At 45.2% G+C, this 23,446-nt stretch overlaps 1 protein-coding gene across 1 annotated transcript in view; it reads right to left on the bottom strand.

Annotated features, from left to right (window-relative positions):
• Positions 1-23,446, bottom strand: part of LOC138958050 (rap1 GTPase-GDP dissociation stimulator 1-like) — a 90,545-nt gene that overhangs the window by 52,513 nt on the left and 14,586 nt on the right. The window contains exon 5 of the mRNA XM_070329101.1: positions 6,640-6,786. Within this exon, the coding sequence (XP_070185202.1) occupies positions 6,640-6,786 (147 nt within the window). The remainder of the gene's footprint in view (positions 1-6,639; positions 6,787-23,446) is intronic.

Genomic DNA, 23,446 nt, shown 5'->3' with positions numbered 1-23,446 from the left:
CCGCAAAAAACAAGGGTCGCCCGTTCTGTATGAAAGTCGCTTGGCGTCACCCATTACGGGACCATTCATTGCGGGGTTGCTCATTTTGGGTAGATATGATCGATTTGGACGCCTTCAGCATAACCGAGACGTGAGAGAACATGGAGAAGGGAGCAAGAAAAGAGAGCGAACAGAATGCCCGTTTCAATCAGCGTCCATTGTGAGTCGCGTCAAATTGCACGTCAGTGTGTAAACATTGCTCAATAGCTGCAGGCCTTCTTGCCGCTGTTAACGTAATGAAGTCCTCATTTTCATCTTCCTGTTGCACGCCTCTTCTGCCCAACGGAGGAAATGGGAAATGGAGGGGACATGTGCGACAAAAAGATGCACACTCTCGGCAAAGATCTTCCAGGCTATGCTCTTGCAGAGCGTGGAACATCTTTGCTCTCGCTAAAAAAGGTTGAAGACTCTCGGTGATTCTCAGTGAACTTTGGGCAGCCCACAATTCAGCCGGCGGTACTTCGTTTTCAACAACCAGTGGAACGCTTCTCGCATTCATTTTAGTCGACCTTAGACACGACTCTTGTGAAATGACAACCAGTGGAAGAGCCTCTCCATCGCTCGTGATGCAAAAAAGTTCGTGTGCAATGTATCTTCTCAATTCTGTTCCCGTTAGTTGCACATTCACCGCCAGAGGAAGATGAAAAGAAAGAATAAAGGTTACTACTACTGTGGAAATCACAGACAGAGAAATTTCTGTCTGGGGGTGGAAACCCCGACTTCAACCCCTTGTTTTGCTTCAGATTGTCTGTTCGGAACCTCCGTCAATGGACGACCACCTCGTCGAAGACCTCCGTTAATGTACGACCACCTCGTCCAAGACCTCCGTCAATGTACGACCACCTCGTCCAAGACCTCCGTCAATGTACGACCACCTCGTCCAAGACCTCCGTCAATGTACGACCACCTCGTCGAAGACCTCAGTCAGTTTGTCACATGTTTTGGGTCTTGAAAAGGGATGGGGGTCACTTTGTTGACCCCCCCCCCCCCCTTTGTTTTCGAGTTCGCGAAAACCTAAGCATGATCGTCATGTAGACAGGGCGACAGAGACGCGACGACACTGTGGGCAGGGAGCACGTGCAATGCGGAGAAAGAAAGCAAAGGATTTGGCGATGTGATTAATCCATCAAGATATCGGGATAAAGAAGTCCAAAGACACAACATACCGGATAATGGAACTGATATTTCAAGAAGCCCTTTAGCATTCCAGAAATACCTCCACTGGATCTGAACACGCCCTAAACAAATCAAATTCTCCTTTCTGTGCTGAGATAACTCTTGTCTCATTTGTGAGCAGTAGTTAGAAGATTTACCACTATCAGCCAGATGTGGAGATGAATAATTGATCCGCAACACGCCCTCCCCGTCCAACCTAGTTCTCCATTCTACGCTATTAAAACTCCACTGGTTTGATTTGTGTGCGGTAGTTAGGCAGCATTATCAGGCGACAGTGAGCAGTAATGGGAGCATTATCTGGCGACAGTGAGCAGTAATAATTGCATTGCAATTAACACGCCCAGTCCAACCCAGTTCTTCTTTCTCTGACTCTTGGTTAGATTTGTGCGGTAGTTAGCGCTGCTATCAGGCGACAGTGGGCAGTAATAATTGCATTGCAACACTACACGCCCAACCCAGTCCAACCCACAGACATAGAAAGAGTACTCTTTCTATGTCTATGAATCCAACCTAGTTCTTCTTTATGTCTGACTTTAGATTTCGTGCGGTAGTTAGCGCCGCTATCAGGCGACAGTGGGCAGTAAACTTCTCCCTGTTGCCGCCGAGTTCCATCGAGGACCGGTAATGAGTTGAAACGCGAACCTGTGAGGGAGATAGCGACACTCTTCTCTTCTCTCGCCCGGCAAATGGCACGGCTTTGTGACCCCACTCTCTGATAATCGGATGACGTTTGTGTTGTGACTGAAAGACTAAGTCGTCTCGCTGTTGGTTCGCAAACGCTGATCTTGGTCGGTAATTACGAATCTATGGGTTGTTTAATTAACTTCCCAAAGGCCTTGACCTGAGCTTGTCGATTTAAGGAGGACAAATTTGCCAAGTCAGCAGCCACGTGTATTGCTTGTTCCCTGCTCACACCTGTTCCTTACTGCCTCTATCCTATGTTTGAGACACACAAACTCGCGCGCAAGCTCGCACGCACACACACACACACACACACACACACACACACACACACACACACACACACACACACACACACACACACACACACACACACACACACACACACACACACACACTAAAATCTTTCAATCACGCAAACATTGCACACCGTATACAAGCCTCATTACTCAACAAAATAAACAGTTCGCGTTAAAACAGCTACATCATTAACATCACTTCATTTGGGGAGAATTTGTGTACGTTAAAAAATGAGAAGTATGTTTTGTAAGGGAAGCCAAGTTTACATTTCTGCATCTCTTTGATTAAGGGCTACGCAGTGTGCGGTGCCAGAAGCTGAGCTCTGCTTGCCAGTAAGCTGCCGTCATCCCAGACCCACACGTTGGCCTCAGACACACAGCAACACAGTGCTACCTCTGGTTTACGATCTTCCAAACTCTGGAACATCTAGATCTTTAAAATCCGTCCCTGAAGCACACAGCAATTATACAGCGCTTCCCCCGTTTAACGATCTCCTAAACTCTGAAACATCTAGGTCTTCAAAAGAGGGAGTGTAAAACAAAACCGTACCAAAAGCACAAAGCATTACCATGCGTCTTCCGTTTTACGATCTCCAAAACTCTGGAACATTTAGATCTTAAAAAAAAGGGAGTTTAAATAAAACAAAACCGTCCCTGAAGCACAAAGCAATACAACGCTGCCTCCGTTTTACGATCTGCGAAACTCTGCAACATCTAGGTCTTCAAAAAGAGGGAGTGTAAAACAAACCGTACCAAAAGCACAAAGCATTACCATGCGTCTTCCGGTTTAACGATCTCCTAAACTCTGAAACATCTAGGTCTTCACAAAGAGGGAGTGTAAACCAAACCGTACCAAAAGCACAAAGCATTACCATGCGTCTTCCGGTTTACGATCTGCGAAACTCTGCAACATCTAGGTCTTCAAAAAGAGGGAGTGTAAAACAAACCCGTCCACGAAGCACAAAGCAAGACAGCGCTCCCTCCGTTTTACGATCTTCGAAACTCTGACCCTTTTGGTCTTAAAAAAAAGAGGTGTTTTTTTTTAAACAAAACCGTATCTGAAACGCAAAGAAATGCAGCGCTACCTTCGTTTGACGATCTTCGAAACTGTGAAATACCTGTTTCTTCAAAAAAGAGGGAGTCTAAAACAAGCCCGTTGAGAGAGACCACCCATGTCATAACAAAACCATACACCCACACGTGGGTATATCATGTAAATGAGGTCGTGCGCAGAAAGCAGTCAGACTTAACGTTTTTAAATGAATCTATCGTGATTAACAATATGCCCTATGCTTCCTCGTACCATCACCACGACGCCAGAACCCTGCGTGACACTTCAGCACCCTCTATCTTCCATCTCCTTCCACATTCATCGTACCATCACCACGACGCCAGAACCCTGCGTGACACTTCAGCACCCTCTATCTTCCATCTCCTTCCACATTCATCGTACCATCACCACGACGCCAGAACCCTGCGTGACACTTCAGCACCCTCTATCTTCCATCTCCTTCCACATTCATCCACCTCACGCCTCGATCGCTTCTCTCATCTCTACGCCCTAACAATGGCAGAAACGAAAGGATAGGTATACAGCACACCCCTCTCTCACACAAAGTGGGAGGTATTCTGGAATGACGTATTGCAGTCTATGAGCTAAGGAGAGCAAAACGAATTCTAATTGCTATTAACTCGATGTTCTTTAACTATATTTATACATAAATGCATATTGTAAAGCAGTATGCATTGTTAGAGGATTTTTTAGTAGCAGTGTTTAAATGTCGAAGCTGCTTTTCCCATTTTTACCCAAGAGACCGACTGTATATTGTGTTATTGTATTTGTCAGACTTGATTGTACCAAGTCCCTACACATGTTGTAATGCGCTTAGAGCCAAATATTTTTGTTTTTTGTAAGGGATAGGCGCAATATAAATACACTTTATTATTATTATTATTATTAGAAAAAAAAGGAATGTTCGTAGAAGAAGAAGCTGAGTCAAAAAAGAATGGAAAAAAAGAAAAGAGAAATAAAGAAAAGAATGACAAATAAAACAAACAAGAAAAGTTAGGAGAACTTGGAAAAGAAGCAGATAAAAAGTGAGAGAATAGGTGCAGAGGTTGTTTAGCATTGTAAAAGCTGGCAGCGGGAGCTGAGCACTCCCAGTGTAAACAGACTTACGTGGCTTCACACACTTAAATGAAACACTTCACACTTTCTTGACTCGAAGCCAAGGTTGGGCAAAAAACCTGCAGCTTTCAAAGACTCGCTAGTTTAGGCTTTGGAGTCAAGGAGATGGGAAAGAGTTATAGGAGTTTGACAGGCAGCAGTCTGGAATGACGAACACAGCGTCCTAATTTAGCCGCTAATTGCGGAGGCAGGTGTCAAAATAAACCCCCAGGTATACATACTTTAAACGCTAAACGCAGGAGATGGAGAGTACACACGCTCGAGCACACGCGTACATACACATCACAACAGGTAAAGAAACGTGCAGTTTGACACAAGCAACGCTATTTCAGTGTCCATTATAATGCTCCAGTCAATACCACCAATTGAGCAGAGATTAAATGTATGGGTCTTTTTTTCGCCATCATAATGGAATTCAGCACTAAGTTGGGGCGCTAAAGTATGTATCAATGACTTTAGACGGCCTGAAACATTGACTGGTGTTTGCAGGATGAAGTCAAGCATGATATGTAATGGTTTCTAATGACAATTAACTTAGCACTCTGAATCACGACGTTCAGGATAAGGTAACGCTTGACGTGTAATGATTTCTAATGACAACTTAGCACTCTGAATCACGACGTTCAGGATTAGGTAAAGCATGACTTGTAATGATTTCTAATGATCACTTAGCACTCTGAATCACGACGTTCAGGATGAGGTAACGCATGACGTGTAATGATTTCTAATGACGACTTAGCACTCTGAATCACGACGTTCAGGATGAGGTAAAGCATGACGTGTAATGATTCTTAATGATAACTTATAGCACTCTGAATCACGACGTTCAGGATGAGGTAAAGCATGACTTGTAATGATTTCTAATGATCACTTAGCACTCTGAATCACGACGTTCATGATGAGGTAACGCATGACGTGTAATGATTTCCAATGACGACTTAGCACTCTGAATCACGACGTTCAGGATGAGGTAAAGCATGACGTGTAATGATTTCTAATGATCACTTAGCACTTTGAATCATGACGTTCAGGATAAGGTAACGCTTGACGTGTAATGATTTCTAATGACAACTTAGCACTCTGAATCACGACGTTCAGGATTAGGTAAAGCATGACTTGTAATGATTTCTAATGATCACTTAGCACTCTGAATCACGACGTTCATGATGAGGTAACGCATGACGTGTAATGGTTTCTAATGACGACTTAGCACTCTAAATCACGACGTTCATGATGAGGTAAAGCATGACGTGTAATGATTTCCAATGACGACTTAGCACTCTGAATAACGACGTTCAGGATGAGGTAAAGCATGACTTGTAATGATTTCTAATGATCACTTAGCACTCTGAATCACGACGTTCATGATGAGGTAACGCATGACGTGTAATGATTTCCAATGACGACTTAGCACTCTGAATCACGACGTTCAGGATGACGTAGAGCATGACGTGTAATGATTTCTAATGACGACTTAGCACTCTGAATCACGACATTCAGGATGACGTAGAGCATGACGTGTAATTATTTTTAATGATACCTTATAGCACTCTGAATCACGACGTTCAGGATGACATAGAGCATGAGGTGTAATGATTTTTAATGATATCTTATAGCACTCTGAATCAGGACGTTTAGGATTATGTAAAGCATGACGTGTAATGATTCTTAATGATAACTTATAGCACTCTGAATCACGACGTTCAGGATGAGGTAAAGCATGACGTGTAATGGTTTCTAATGACGACTTAGCACTCTGAATCACGACGTTCGGGGTGAGGTAACGCATGACGTGTAATGATTTCTAATGACGACTTAGCACTCTGAATCACGACGTTCAGGATGAGGTAACGCATGACGTGTAATGATTTCTAATGACGACTTAGCACTCTGAATCACGACGTTCATGATGAGGTAAAGCATGACGTGTAATGGTTTCTAATGACGACTTAGCACTCTGAATCACGACGTTCAGGATGACGTGTAATGGTTTCTAATGACGACTTAGCACTCTAAATCACGACGTTCACGTCTCGTTTTACATCATCTTGATCGTCGTGATTCAGAATGCTAAGTCGTCATTAGAAGTCATTACACGTCATGCTCTACGTCATCCTGAACTTCCGTTTGGTAATTCAATAATGTCTCTGTTGGTGACCTTAAAGAATCAAGTGGGGTTGGGGGTTGGGAAGTGTGGGGGTTGGGGTGGAGAGGGGGGGTGAGTGTGTGTGTGTTCATATATAGTGTAGGACTTACCACACTCATTGGTGAGGTTGAGGATGAAGCCACAGCAGAGAACTCTGACCCTGTCCGCCCCACTCTCCGTGCTCTTGGTGAACTTCTCTATCAGCTGTATGCTCAGCGTCAGACCGTCGCCCTCGTCCACCGCTTTGCGTCCCACGTCTGTAACACAACACAACACAGGGTATGATATTGTTCTCTCAACTCTTGGTGAACTTCTCTATCAGCTGTATGCTCAGCGTCAGACCGTCGCCCTCGTCCACCGCTTTGCGTCCCACGTCTGTAACACAACACAACACAGGGTATGATATTGTTCTCTCAACTCTTGGTGAACTTCTCTATCAGCTGTTTGCTGAGCGTCAGACCGTCACCCTCGTCCACCGCTTTGCGTCCCACGTCTGTAACATGATACAAAACAGGGTATGATATTGGTGAAGATGTTGCTCTCTGGGAATACTTCTCTATCAGCTGTATGCCGAGTGTCCACTGCGTTGCGTCCAACACTCTGTAATATGATACAAAACAGGGTATGATATTGGTGATAATGTTGTTCTTTGTATTCTTGGGGTATTTCTCTATCAGCTGTATGCTCAGCGTCAGCCCATCGCCCTCGTCCACTGCTTTACGTCCCACATTTGTAAAATAAATCAACAGCACACTAGTTATTATGACAATGGCAAAGGCATACACCCGACCTCTGTACGCTTGGTCAGGCCGCCATCGCCGTCTCATACTGCCTCACGACCAAAATCTGTTACGGCAGAGAGAGAGAGGGGAAGCTCTTTGCTGAGAGAGAGACTGAGACAGGGGACAGGGAGACTCAGAGAGAGAGAGAGAGAGAGAGAGAGAGAGAGAGAGAGAGAGAGAGAGAGACAGACAGACAGACAGACATACAGACAGAGACAGACATACATACATACAGACAGAGAGACAGACATACATACAGACAGAGAGACAGGCAGAGATGAAGAGACCAGACGAAAACGAGTAGCGGGAAGCAATGAGATCATTAGAGATCAGCAAGGAATTGAGCAGCAGCCATCACGATATGTTGCTCACTTGCCACCCACTGACCCACGATTTCTCCCCCTCTTTGCAAACTTTCTCCCCCCGCCTGACCCCCATAGAAACCGCTCCACTGGCCCACGACTTCTCCCCCTCCTTGCAAACTTTCTCCCCCCGCCTGACCCCCATAGAAACCGCTTCACTGGCCCACGACTTCTTCCCCTCCTTGCAAACTTTCTCCCCCCGCCTGACCCCCATAGAAACCGCTTCACTGGCCCACGACTTCTCCCCCTCCTTGCAAACTTTCTCCCCCCGCCCGACCCCCATAGAAACCGCTTCACTGGCCCACGACTTCTCCCCCTCTTTGCAAACTTTCTCCCCCCGCCTGACCCCCATAGAAACCGCTTCACTGGCACGGAAAGAAGACCCTAGTCACGGCCCCCGATCAATCAAACACATACTGTGTCACCACAGGCACACCAAGCAAGGCACTGTAAGCTTTCTTCACCACAGGCACACCAAGCAAGGCACTGTCAGCTTTCTCTCCAACAACTTCGGTTCGCTTTCATAAATGTGCACCGACTTCATGTCGAGAAAACATAATTTATCAATATAATATAGTAGGCCCACCATGCACGATGCCTGCAAAAAGACCAATCAAAAACATCAAATGTTTTTTCCCAAAAGCAACGCTTGAATCTACCAGTTTGTTTAAAGCACTCGTCCTGTGCCAACCGTAATCTATCTGCAAGGCTGAATGGGAAACAATTGTCTACAGGGAACAGTGTGTATTTGTTCAATTTCCCTTCCTCAATCTGACTAAATACAGTTCCTTCGCGAACAGAAGACGCATCTTTTATTTTATGAAAGCCAAAGCGACGCCTCTGAAGAAAAAAAAATCCATAATTCATCATAGCTTGATGCATATGCCTTTCTGAGTACGTGCAGCCCCTTAGAATATAATGCATCTGTATAACGGCAATGCGACATGACCTATCAGAGAAATACATCACTGAGACAGATACAGAAATGGATCACAAAATGGTTTGATTATCGGACATGTGATTCAAATCAACTACAATTTGCAAGGTCTGTCCGAGACCTAGATCACAAGGAGCTGGACTATCGGACCTCTGATGGAGCTAACTGCAGTGTGCATGCAGTCCAAATTGCAAAGCTTGGGCCATCAAAGTTTGTCTCCACCATTTTGAAGCAAAACTGCAGTTTATTGGTTCTGAGATAAGCTAAAAGCCCGACTGCTAGTCTTCACTCGCGGGGAGCAAAACGGCCTGGTCTCAGTTCTCGTTGGACTTTTGAGAAGGATCCATTTAACCGATGCTGTTCCCAGAGTGTTACATATAAAACTGGTTGCAAGATAAGTTGTGTGAAAGTATGGTTAACTGTCGCAGGATGCTGTTCCAAGAACGTTAGATATGAAACTAGTTGCAAGATAAGCTGTGTGAAAGTATGGTGAACTGTTGCAGGATGCTGATCCAGGAACGTAAGATATGAAACTTCCGGTAGTTGCAGGATGTCTAGTGTTCAAGCATGAACAACTGTTGTTCAATTCAAGACTTAATGCAAACAATACATGATGTATTCTAGAAAATGTCTATACTACAGACAAATCGAATTCCATTATAAGCGATAAACTTTAAAGAACTTTTGAAACACTGGTATCTACAAAACTTACACATAGAAACAGCAACAACAAATGCAGCGCATGCGCACACACAGAAACACCCCTCACCCGCATTACAATTATTGCAGAGGTTCAGAGGCTTCTCCACATTATTTGAAATTAACAAACAAACAAAAACGCTTCAGTGTGTGACTGAATAATTAATGCGTATTCAATCTTCCAAGTACAAAAGTGACTATTTTTGTCAATGTTGTTAAAACTTTAGAAAAAAAAGGACAAACTATTTTGTTCAATGTAGTTAAAACTTTAAACAGACAAAGAAAAAGACATTTACTAAAGTTTCGCGATTAGACAGCAGTGGAAGGAACAGATGGGAAAACTGTGGCGAATAGGAGTGGAAAATGGCGCACTGTTGTTGGCCAAAAAGCATTATAACAGTTTAATCGATAGAGTGTTTCTGTGCAAATGGACTTGAAGTACTTAGTCTTAAAAGCGAAACAAAGGGGAACTTGCCTGGTGATCAATATTTGTGACAATTGTAGGCCGATGGATGGTGATCAATATTTGTGACAATTGTAGGCCGATGGATGGTGATCAATATTTGTGACAATTGTAGGCCGATGGATGGTGATCAATATTTGTGACAATTGTAGGCCGATGGATGGTGATCAATATTTGTGACAATTGTAGGCCGATGGATGGTGATCAATATTTGTGACAATTGTAGGCCGATGGATGGGGAGAGGCAGAATACCATGCAAGACACACTTAACACAACATTCAGCTACACTCTCTCTCTCTCTGTCTCTCTCTCTCTCTGTCTCTCTCTCTCTGTCTCTCTCTCTCTCCCTCCCTCCCTCCCTCCCTCCCTCCCTCCCTCCCTCCCTCCCTCCCTCCCTCCCTCCCTCTCCCTCTCCCTCTCTCTCTCTCTCTCTCTCTCTCTCTCTCTCTCTCCCTCCCTCCCTCCCTCTCTCTCTCAAATTTCCACCCTGACGTTCCCATCCTTTCTTTTCTTGCGATATTTGTTTGTGCGTGAGTGCATGTGTTTGCGTGTGTTTGTGTGTGCATTAGTCTGTCTGCCACTTTGTATGACTTCTATTCTTTTTCTGCGTATGTGTGCTTATGTGAGTGTCGAATTGTGCGCGTATTTGCTTGCACAACAGGAACTTGCACAACAGGAAATCTCTGAAAATGTCTGATTTTGCGACCGGCAAGTTGTGCCTATCTCTGATTTGACTGCACTGACATGGCCGGCAAAGTGTCACAACCAGCACGTTCTGCGTATGCATGCTTTCATGACCCCTATTGTGTGTATGCTTGTATTCATGACCCTTATTGTGTGTATGTTTGTCTTCATGACCCCTATTGTGCGCATATTTGTATTTATGACAAATATTGAGCGTATGCTTTAATTTATGACCCCTGTGCTTGTATTCAGGACAATTATTTTGCGTATGCTTGTTTTCATGACCACCGTTGTGTGTATGTTTGTTATCATGACCACCGTTGTGTGTATGTTTGTCTTCATGACCACTGTTGTGTGTATGCTTGTCTTCATGACCACTGTTGTGTGTATGTTTGTTATCATGACCACTGTTGTGTGTATGTTTGTTATCATGACCACTGTTGTGTGTATGTTTGTTATCATGACCACTGTTGTGTGTATGTTTGTTATCATGACCACCGTTGTGTGTATGTTTGTTATCATGACCACTGTTGTGTGTATGCTTGTTATCATGACCACCGTTGTGTGTATGCTTGTTATCATGACCACTGTTGTGTGTATGCTTGTTATCATGACCACTGTTGTGTGTATATTTGTTATCATGACCACTGTTGTGTGTATGTTTGTTATCATGACCACTGTTGTGTGTATGTTTGTTATCATGACCACTGTTGTGTGTATGTTTGTTATCATGACCACTGTTGTGTGTATGTTTGTTATCATGACCACTGTTGTGTGTATGTTTGTTATCATGACCACTGTTGTGTGTATGTTTGTTATCATGACCACTGTTGTGTGTATGCTTGTTATCATGACCACTGTTGTGTGTATGTTTGTTATCATGACCACTGTTGTGTGTATGCTTGTTATCATGACCACTGTTGTGTGTATATTTGTTATCATGACCACTGTTGTGTGTATGTTTGTTATCATGACCACTGTTGTGTGTATGTTTGTTATCATGACCACTGTTGTGTGTATGTTTGTTATCATGACCACTGTTGTGTGTATGTTTGTTATCATGACCACTGTTGTGTGTATGCTTGTTATCATGACCACTGTTGTGTGTATGTTTGTTATCATGACCACTGTTGTGTGTATGTTTGTTATCATGACCACTGTTGTGTGTATGTTTGTTATCATGACCACTGTTGTGTGTATGTTTGTTATCATGACCACTGTTGTGTGTATGCTTGTTATCATGACCACTGTTGTGTGTATGTTTGTTATCATGACCACTGTTGTGTGTATGCTTGTTATCATGACCACTGTTGTGTGTATGTTTGTTATCATGACCACTGTTGTGTGTATGTTTGTTATCATGACCACTGTTGTGTGTATGTTTGTTATCATGACCACTGTTGTGTGTATGCTTGTTATCATGACCACCGTTGTGTGTATGTTTGTTATCATGACCACTGTTGTGTGTATGTTTGTTATCATGACCACCGTTGTGTGTATGTTTGTTATCATGACCACTGTTGTGTGTATGTTTGTCTTCATGACCACTGTTGTGTGTATGTTTGTTATCATGACCACTGTTGTGTGTATGCTTGTTATCATGACCACTGTTGTGTGTATGTTTGTTTTCATGACCACTGTTGTGTGTATGCTTGCATTTCTGAAAACGATTGTGCGTGTGTCTGCTTTCCTGACCCCAGTGGGTGTATGTCTCCTGCCATGTCCACTATTGTGATTATGTCTGCTTTGTGACAGAATGATTGCCTGCAATGTGAAGAAATCACAAAGTGCACACCTCCCATCGCCCCCGTGGCTTGCTTTACGTGGGCACTGTACATACGTGCAGGTTATCAGCGAGTGCTTTCCCCTGGAGCTGACCGGATGTATGTGTCGTGAGTGCTGCTCACATCGATTGGACACCTCGGACCTGCCTATGACTGTCCGCCACACAAACCAACGGACACCTCGGACCTGCCTGTGACTGTCCGCCACACAAACCATTGGACACCTCGGACCTGCCTGTGACTGTCCGCCACACAAACCAACGGACACCTCGGACCTGCCTGTGACTGTCCGCCACACAAACCAACGGACACCTCGGACCTGCCTATGACTGTCCGCCACACAGATCATTGGACACCTCGGACCTGCCTGTGACTGTCCACCATACAAACCATTGGACACCTCGGACCTGCCTGTGACTGTCCGCCACACAAACCAACGGACACCTCGGACCTGCCTGTGACTGTCCGCCACACAAACCAACGGACACCTCGGACCTGCCTGTGACTGTCCGCCACACAAACCATTGGACACCTCGGACCTGCCTGTGACTGTCCGCCACACAAACCATTGGACACCTCGGACCTGCCTGTGACTGTCCGCCACACAAACCAACGGACACCTCGGACCTGCCTGTGACTGTCCGCCACACAAACCATTGGACACCTCGGACCTGCCTATGACTGTCCGCCACACAGACCATTGGACACCTCGGACCTGCCTGTGACTGTCCACCATACAAACCAACGGACACCTCGGACCTGCCTGTGACTGTCCGCCACACAAACCAACGGACACCTCAGACCTGCCTGTGACTGTCCGCCACACAAACCATTGGACACCTCGGACCTGCCTGTGACTGTCCACCATACAAACCATTGGACACCTCGGACCTGCCTATGACTGTCCGCCACACAGACCATTGGACACCTCGGACCTGCCTGTGACTGTCCGCCACACAAACCAACGGACACCTCAGACCTGCCTATGACTGTCCGCCACACAGACCATTGGACACCTCGGACCTGCCTATGACTGTCCGCCACACAAACCATTGGACACCTCGGACCTGCCTGTGACTGTCCGCCACACAAACCATTGGACACCTCGGATCTGCCTGTGACTGTCCGCCACACAAACCATTGGACACCTCGGACCTGCCGGTGACTGTCCGCCACACAAACCATTGGACACCTCAGACCTGCCTGTGACTGTCCGCCACACAAACCATTGGACACCTCGGACCTGCCTGTGACTGTCCGCCACACAAACCAACGGACACCTCGGACCTGCCTATGACTGTCCGCCACACAGACCATTGGACACCTCGGACCTGCCTGTGACTGTCCACCATACAAACCATTGGACACCTCGGACCTGCCTATGACTGTCCGCCACACAAACCAACGGACACCTCGGACCTGCCTGTGACTGTCCGCCACACAAACCAACGGACACCTCAGACCTGCCTGTGACTGTCCGCCACACAAACCATTGGACACCTCGGACCTGCCTGTGACTGTCCACCATACAAACCATTGGACACCTCGGACCTGCCTATGACTGTCCGCCACACAGACCATTGGACACCTCGGACCTGCCTGTGACTGTCCACCATACAAACCATTGGACACCTCGGACCTGCCTATGACTGTCCGCCACACAGACCATTGGACACCTCGGACCTGCCTACGACTGTCCGCTACACAAACCATTGGACACCTCGGACCTGCCTGTGACTGTCCACCATACAAACCATTGGACACCTCGGACCTGCCTATGACTGTCCGCCACACAGACCATTGGACACCTCGGACCTGCCTGTGACTGTCCACCATACAAACCATTGGACACCTCGGACCTGCCTATGACTGTCCGCCACACAGACCATTGGACACCTCGGACCTGCCTGTGACTGTCCACCATACAAACCATTGGACACCTCGGACCTGCCTATGACTGTCCGCCACACAGACCATTGGACAATACAAGGTGTTGTTGTGCAGCCCCACATTCCTTCCCTTAGCTTATCTCCCATGTCCCGAGAGATGGCAGAATACAATCAGAACGAGTGATTGCAAGTCGTTTTGAATTTCTGATCGCACACCATCGGTCAAAAAGTGCACTGCAAGTCCGGAATTGCTTCTCGAATACTGAAACCAGTATGCTGTGTATTTTAAGGATTAAAATCACACATACACTGTTTCTGAAATCGCTGGAAGCATTGTGAAGCCTAAGTTGGTTGAGTAACACACAACAGAAAAGGTTCAAGCTTGCTGAATGAAATAAGAGAGTACAGAAGTTAAACAGCTAGCGCATGAAAATCTCTAGCACAGCAGACGATGTACAGGATGCTGTCGGGTAAACCATGGCATCTGTGACATACATTTTCAAAAGGTGGACAAGGTAATTTTCAGCTCAGGACACTAGAAAATGGACGACATTAACACATTAGACATGTTCTCTTTTAGGGAAAGTATCGGGCACCTTGTTTCTGTCGTCACATTTCATTTGGCATGGCTTTCCAGATGAGACATGTTGGACTCTTTTTAGCATTATTGGCCCCACACTTACCACCTCCACCCCACCCTTCCTCGGCCCAAAACTGAGTCGTTGGTTCCAAAACCTCACCACACACAATTTCCATTCATCTGTCTTGCAGAAACGAAGATATCTCTCTTCCGTGGTAGAAGACATAAAATGCCGAAGAAGCAAAAGCGTCAAGTGTTCCAAGGTACATCCGGGGCTGTATTGACGGACTGTTCCTCCTTGAGCTGAAGCGTGTCTCAAGTGGTTCAGAGTACTCTCCCTTGCTTCCGCCTGCCAGGCATGACGGGAGTTAGTCCGGGCACCGAAGCCCACCTGTCGACAGTCTCCAAGTGAGTATGATGCTGGGTTGATTAACCCACAGACCTTGAAGAATGATGGGAGTTAGTCCGGGCACTGAAGCCCACCTGTCGACAGTCTCTAAGTGAGTATGATGCTGGGTTGATTAACCCACAGACCTTGAAGAATGATGGGAGTTAGTCCGGGCACTGAAGCCCACCTGTCGACAGTCTCTAAGTGAGTATGATGCTGGGTTGATTAACCCACAGACCTTGAAGAAGCTCTGTTTCTCTTCGTGACTCCAAATCTCATTTCCTTTTCTCATTTTCATTTTATTTCATAAACTCGATTATCCCAATGGTGGGACATTCTGATCGCTTCGTTCCATTGGAAAGCTAGCAGGTGTTTAGATGCAATCAGTCTCCTGCACTTGTGGCAGAATGACCGAGGACTTTTACGTGCCACCCTGGTGACACGGGGTTGGAACATGGATCTCGTATCTGAGTCTGTACATACATTTGCCGGGATTCGAACCTGTGACCCTAGGATCACAAGTCCAGTGCTCTACCAACTGAGCTCCCTACTCCCAAGCTCCAGCCCATCCCTTTGAATAAAACGTATTCTTTTCTGTTTCATCTTCCTCTTAAAGCAGGGTACTGTGTGCTGCTAAAAAAACCCTGTTGGGTGCCATCTCCAGACAGGCTTCCCAAGAATGAGATCCATTCTATTTAAAAGCCTAAAAGCTCAGACACTGAATTGTGCACGCAAGGACCCTGTGCAAAGAATAGCGCGAAGTCAGAGACATAAAACACCCCTTCATGAGGAAGAATCCAAACAACTGTTCACTTTTGCTTCGGGCCACGGTGATGAGTTGCGTCGAGCACTTTATCGGTGTGTGTGTGCGCGTGTGTGTAAGTGCGTGCATGCATGCCTGTGTGTGTGTGTGTGTGTGTGTGTGTGACTGTGTGTGTGTGTGTGTGTGTGTGTGTGAGTGTGTGTGTGTGTGTGTGTGTGTGTGTGTTGTGTGTGCGTGCGTGCGTGCGTGCGTGTGTGTGTGTGTGCGTGTGTGTGTGTTTGCGGGCGTGCGTCTTGAGTTGTGCGTGGATTCTCCAAAGATGCTCCTGTCAATAAAACCGATGCCCCATAGGGACTTCCAACTCAATGCAACAATAACAATATGTGCTGAATCTAAGATGCTATCGGATATCCTGTTCGCTTTTAGCAGAAATGAAATGGACTTGAGGGTGAATCAATGGCTCTCGTATCAGGGCATCAAGTTTGCTGTGCGGCGGGTACATGATGAAGGCAGGACCCGAACGCCCGACTTGTTCCATTGCCCGGAACACGGCCCGTGTAATGCCCTGTCTGGGACAACCATTGATCTCACCTCAGCCCCACGCTGAGCAACATGCCGCCAATATTGAGAAGAAAAACAACAAACACACACCAAAAAACAGACGATATTGGGAACACTGCCCAATCCGCTTCCCCTACCCCTTCCTCTCTCGACCGCCCCCCCCCCCCCCCCAATCCCAGGGCACACTCTTTGTGACAGTGTAAACCGCTGACACTGTCTGTGCCATTCTGTGTTGCTGGGGTACCAGCTCCACTGGCCCTGTCCTCTACTCTACAAATCAGCGAGTCTGTCCTAACTGCAAAGATTCTGCAGTCAATTTCACAAGTACAGGTATAGAGTTTGACTGGGGCTTGTATGTCTCAATATCCGCCAATCTCCTGAATATGCCTGCACCTTGAGACATTGGTGCTTGAGTAACAGATGCTTTCTTCAAAGATATTATACAACGTAGCGATATCTAGAATGTCTTTGCTACGGTGCTCTATCAGGATCTCATGTACTCGGCCGAGGACTGTCTTCACTGACAAAGCTCTCAGGAAATCGGAACACACGAGGCATCAAATACCTGGCATTCAACAAAAAAAAAGGTCAGTCGCTGTGCTCCAGCTCCAGATGATTGATTGCACCGGCAGCATAAATAAATCGTGTCCTTCCCATCCCTCAACACTGGCGACGTGATTGCTTGCTGAGACCAGCTAAGTGTCAGCCGATACCGCGACGCCTCGGCAGAAACCCGACAATTTCCTGGACTGCAACATTCGTCACTCCGCCATACAAACTGCCCGATGCTGAACTTCCTGGCAAACTACACAGACTGGCACCACTGAGCTATATATGAATGCAACCCAAAGCTGGTACAGTGCCGCTACCAATATGCAGCAAACTAATCCCATAGTCGGCAAAGGAGGAGACTGCATGGCACTGAGTTCACGGTGAAACCTGTGTTCTATCATCCTCAATGTTAAGACTTCATCTTATTTTAGACCTTGAATTGTTTTCAAACCTTCAGTTCTCCGAAGATACCACAATCACGGTAGCTCCCTCGGTGTAATTTAGTCAGATTGTGAAGGTAACGAAAAGGTGGGACAAGGAATGAAGGAAGTGCAGATGGGACTGCGAGGTAAGTGGTGAGGATAACGGGGATGTCTTCTGGCGACGGCAAAAACGCCGAAACTACTTTCAAATCGCCCTAAACCCTGCCGCTATTCCGGCACAGATGCCAAATTTTGCTGACAGTGGAGAAGAGGCAACGACAAGGACTAACTGGGCGGGTTAAAGGTTGAGAGATGGCCCTGGCGATGGGGAGAGAGGTCTCAGGGTCTCGCAGGATCACGACCTTTGCGGTCTGCAGGATTGGTGTGCACTTCACGCGGCTGAAGGCTGTATGATAAGACATTCACTGCTTCGCCTTCGGCAAAGATCAACGTGAAATGTTCAGTCGTCGACTACATTGCTCAGTGAGCGGACCGTGCGGTTTTCTTGTTGAACGCCATTTGACTTGTTTCCCCGAAACTGTCGGTGGATGATAATTTGTAAAACAGAAATTGGTAAAGCCTTCGATGACACTTCCTATTTCGGATTTCTTCTTGGCCCATTACCTTTTCAACGAGTATTCCAACAATTAGAATAGGTTACATGGCAGAGAAACATAGTGTGCTTGATTCAGGTTTCTTTCCTCGCATGCTACAGCTCGGGGATTTTAAAACGTATCAAGACTAACCCGCGCTTCTTGTAGTGTAAGTGTTAAGTCTAAAGGACTCATGAGTCTGATCAAGGGTTAAATATTTTCAGACTATTTGGTAGCAGTATGAATCAGTCCATTACACAAGTATGAAAAGTCAAGGGTGTGCACTTGTGGCGTACTTCTGCGACACGGCAAGGCGATTGGCAAAAGAACAGTCTGCGACACGGCAAGGCGATTGGCAAAAGAACAGTCTGCGACACGGCAAGGCGATTGGCAAAAGAACAGTCTGCGACAGGCTCTGAACCCCTTGACGTGGAAGGAAGTCTCGGTCGCAAAAAATCTCCTTCTGACAAAAACTTCACACTTTAATTATTTAGCCTCAGTTGTTAGTGCCAATCCCAGAAAATGTCCATGCCACGGAGTTGCTGAAGCCTCGTTCACAACAAATAATTTTTGACATAAAGTTCAGCCATTGCTATACTGCAATTTTGGGATCCCAAATCCTAAAAAATAGTAATTAAAAAAAAAACTATATACAGACTTCCCCAGCCAGTGTTCAGCCATTCCCCCGTCTCTCCCCTCTACCCTCTACATAACAGTCTCTGGCTGGGCTACCCGTACCAACACTGACCTACTGACATGCCAGGAGAAAGACTTTTCCTATCAGGTAACGGGTTGCATCAGATGCAGAAAACGTATCTAGCATTCAGCTGGGCGGTGGTAACACTAATTCTTTTCGACGTAACAACATTCATTCATCACAGCTCTCCTGTGGGTCTTTGTATCGGTGTGACTTGTCTTGTGCAACGCCTTACATCTCTCCTGTCTGGCCCCTAAATGTCACACCGCCGATACATCACACCTGTAGCCCGCTGATCCCTAATCAATTACATACACACCGCCAGTGCGCCGCTAAACCTTTCCCATGGTGGCGGTGAAGAGAAAGACAGTAAAATCTGCTTTGCTTTTTCTTCTTTTGCAGGGTCCCGCATAGCCAAGTAGGACTGGTTGAGGGACGTTAAAAAGCAACAACAAACCAAACCCTCCCATCCTAAACTAAAGCACCTCCGGGTTGTTGTTTATACACTAGACACAGACCTCCTTTCACTTAACTACATACCGAAAAAAACAAAGCCTGGCCGCACTCCGCGCAAAGTTAACAAAAAAACCAAAAAAAATGTAATGAATAAATGTCGTACATAAAACGGCTTTGATGTCGATCTGCAACATCAATTCGGCAACAAACAAAACTCCCACTCTGCATAAAAAAAGTCACCTATCTGTAGGTCCTGAGCATCGGATGTACGTTGATACGTGGTGAGATCCGCACGGAACTGTCTATGCAACTTTTCCTAGTCACAGGTGTAAGGTTCGATCTTTTCTTTGAAATTTCGTCCTCTGTGTACGTAGCAAAGCGTTTCGCCATTTTCGGTTTTCGTTGCAGACGACGATAGTGAAAGTAGTACCTATGGTTTTGTTTTGACCTTTCGTATTCAGGGTTCTTAATTGAAGCTTGGTAAAGGGAGCTTGTCGTGTAAGTGGAAAGTTGACGAAGCTTTTGAAAACAGAAATTGAATGAAGAAGAAAATGTGGCTTTCAGTTATATACAGGAGAACGGGGTTGGTGTTATTCTTTTTCCGTCAAACACGAAGTACACAGATAAAACGTGGTTGACTGACCAAGGCCTGTTGGCACACTATTCAGAATGCACAACAAAATGTAACAACACTTTGATACCCATTTTTCTACGTTCGTGATCACTTGAAATGAATACTGAAAACATAAGTGTTTAAGGTAGTGACTGAATGTATGTGAAGGTAAACATTTTCAGAAATAAATGCATGATCAAAATAATTGATTTCGGCATCAAAGCGTGTAACATACAATCTTGCACACGTTTGCTTTAGTAGTGGCAAAGAAGGAATGCGTGTGACATTACCTGCTATTCCGACTTGGTCCTGTGACAGTATTATATAAACTTACTGACGCTGTTAGAAACCTGTCAATAAGCAAAACACAAATCCATTGATAACATGAAGCCGATGCTGCGGGGGGAAAAGAATTCATACCAGAGATCGTAATGCTTATTAATAGAAATGATCGTCAATAAAAAAAATATAGTTATGGGAAATAATAATTCACGCAAAAAACACACACACACACACACACACACACACACACACACACACACACACACACACACACACACACACACGTAATTGTACTTTATATTTAAGCTATCTATTCCTGGTACAATTAAGTGTTGATACGTAAAGAATAACATTCGTCTCTTCATTTCAACGTTTCGTCTACATCTCTCTCTGTCTCTCTTCCTCTCTCTGTCTCTCTTCCTCTCTCTGTCTCTCTTCCTCTCTCTGTCTCTCTTCCTCTCTCTGTCTCTCTTCCTCTCTCTGTCTCTCTTCCTCTCTCTGTCTCTCTCTGTCTCTCTTCCTCTCTCTGTCTCTCTTCCTCTCTCTGTCTCTCTTCCTCTCTCTGTCTCTCTTCCTCTCTCTGTCTCTCTTCCTCTCTCTGTCTGACACAGAAAGTTAAACGTGCAAACCACCTGCTGTGTGCCTGACAACAAATATAGCACCCCCCGCTGACAAGTCAGCAAAAAGTGCAAGCAGCTAAGAAAGAGAAAGGTATGACAGAGACAGGTATGCACAGGTAAGAAGAGACAGGTAGAGCGGGGAAAGCCAGATAATGGCTAACACAGTGCAGCGCCCTCTCTTCTGTCTACACACCGCAAGTCGTTAGTTACGTGGCGTCATCACTGGCACAATATCTGTGGGTACCTGCAAATGCCATTGCCAGCAACCCCATCCCCTTAGCCCCCCCCCCCCCCCCCACCCCCACCCCTAAGCTTTGAGAGAAGGAGAGAGAGTGGATGACTGAAGCTAGCACATACTGACAGAGGCACTGTGCCAGACGTTGTGTACTCATTACTGAACTGTCTGTGAGCCGCTGGGTAAACATGCTTACACAAACAGTTACACACATACACAAACAGTTACACACATACACAAACAGTTACACACATACACAAACAAGTACACACATACACAAACAAGTACTTTTCTTTATTTGGTGTTTAACGTCGTTTTCAACCACGAAGGTTATATCGCGACGGAAAAAGGGGGGGAGATGGCATAGAGCCACTTGTCAATTATTTCTTGTCCACAAAAGCACTAATCAAAAATTTGCTCCAGGGGCTTGCAATGTAGTACAATATATCACCTAACTGGCAGAATACAAGTTTCCAGTACAAACGACTTAACATTTCTTACATACTGCTTGACTAAAATCTTTACAAACATTGACTATATTCTATACAAGAAACACTTAACAAGGGTAAAAGGAGAAACAGAATCCGTTAGTCGCCTCTTACGACATGCTGGGGAGCATCGGGTAAATTCTTCCCCCTAACCCGCGGGGGGTACAAACAGTTACACACATACACAAACAGTTACACACATACACAAACAAGTACACACATACACAAACAAGTACACACATACACAAACAAGTACACACATACACAAACAAGTACACACATACACAAACAAGTACACACATACACAAACAGTTACACACATACACAAACAAGTACACACATACACAAACAGTTACACACATACACAAACAGTTACACACATACACAAACAAGTACACACATACACAAACAGTTACACACATACACAAACAACTAGAACCTGCAACGCTAAAAACAAAACAAATCCAGCGAACAAAGTCACTGGAGAAAATCATTCTGAGACTCTCTCTCGGCCCTATATACCAAAGAAAAAACTTCTCTCACACAAATCATTACTAAAACGAAGACCAACAAGGAACTTAGTCGATAAATATCGACAGGGGGCCGACAAATGGTTTAAATGGGAAATGTGTGTATATGGGTGTGGGTTTGAAACAAACAAACAAACAAACACATGTGAACCCCGGGCCGCAGGCCTTCGATGTAGTGATTGAAAAAAAAGGATGTTCTCAAATGGTTCAATTCTCATTTGGTCTGATTCTCAAATGGTACCGGTATACTCCCCCCCCCCCCTGGCCGCAGGCCTAGGAGTAAAATTTTATAGACACTGACCTTCTTCCCAGGGGTCATTGACCCAGTTTTAGCTATGAGAGGTGGTTCGCCCAGAGGCTGTAGAGTATACTGGGGCGGTCTCTTTGATGTCTTGAGAGGAAACTTGGCCAGGGTAGTACATGCACCAGAACTGGTGGACACCAAGGACAAACATGAAATCGAAGCAGTTTGCTTTCAGAGGGAACGGTCGTCAGCAACTCAAACTTCTCTGTTTTCTTTTTTTTTTTAAATCTGACTTTCTTTGTGGCCCCCTGACTCCGCCCCCCTCCCTCTGTAAGGACCCCCCTCCACAAGGACCGATTTTTGTCAACATTTTAAAGGTCGCTAGAGAGGGGTTCCACTGTATGACCTAACCGCTACTGGCAGACGGCCTCAATCTTCACGCGCAAAGACGAGATTAATAGGTGCTCGGTTTTGGTATTTTGAATTACATTACATTAAACCTTTGTTGGGTTTCATGGTCATGGCAACAGCCATAATAATATTACATGATGTATAATATCATATTTTCAGCATATGTGAATTACATGTCATCATACTAAACTGTCATACATTTTTATTCCTACATTATTCTGATTGATCACAACCAAACCTACTATCATTGGACACATCCAAATGCAAGCGCCTGTTCTTGACAATTTCCCTCGGATCTAAATATAAAATCAGTGCAATTTCCTGGGTCGGGCTTTGCCACAGACACTCACGGTTTGGCCTGTAGGTAAAATGTACAATGTATTTTCTGATTTGTGCACAAAAGCTTTTTTTCTTTTTTCTTTTTTTTAACATAACAATGTTTAATGTCACTGTATGTTTAAAAGACCATGGTCATATTTGTAAAAAAAATGTTAAATTAGAAAATAAATAACATTTTGGTTCATGATTTTTCCTACACCTGTGCTAAAAATAAGAAATAAAAATGTCGGGTATATAAGTCACTCAAATACAGCTAGGTATGAATGGCTCGTTTGAGTTTGTTGCAGTTGACCCTGCACAATGCGACATATTATGTTTTTGTTGAACAATTTTGACGTCACCCCTCCCATAGGGTGACGTATTTCACAACTTCCTGTGTTACACAAACTCTGTGATGACCAATTTTGACGTCACCCCTCCCATAGGGTGACGGATTTCACAACTTTCTACAGATGAACAATTTTGACGTCACCCCTCCCATAGGGTGACGGATGTCACAACTTCCTGTGTACACAAACTGATGACGTAATTCACAACAAAAT

This window comes from Littorina saxatilis, linkage group LG2 (assembly GCF_037325665.1).
Source record: "Littorina saxatilis isolate snail1 linkage group LG2, US_GU_Lsax_2.0, whole genome shotgun sequence".
In the NCBI taxonomy this organism is placed as follows: Eukaryota; Metazoa; Mollusca; class Gastropoda; order Littorinimorpha; family Littorinidae; genus Littorina; species Littorina saxatilis.
The sequence above is the reverse complement of the archived record's forward strand: the minus strand, read 5'-3'. Positions and strand labels throughout refer to the sequence as shown.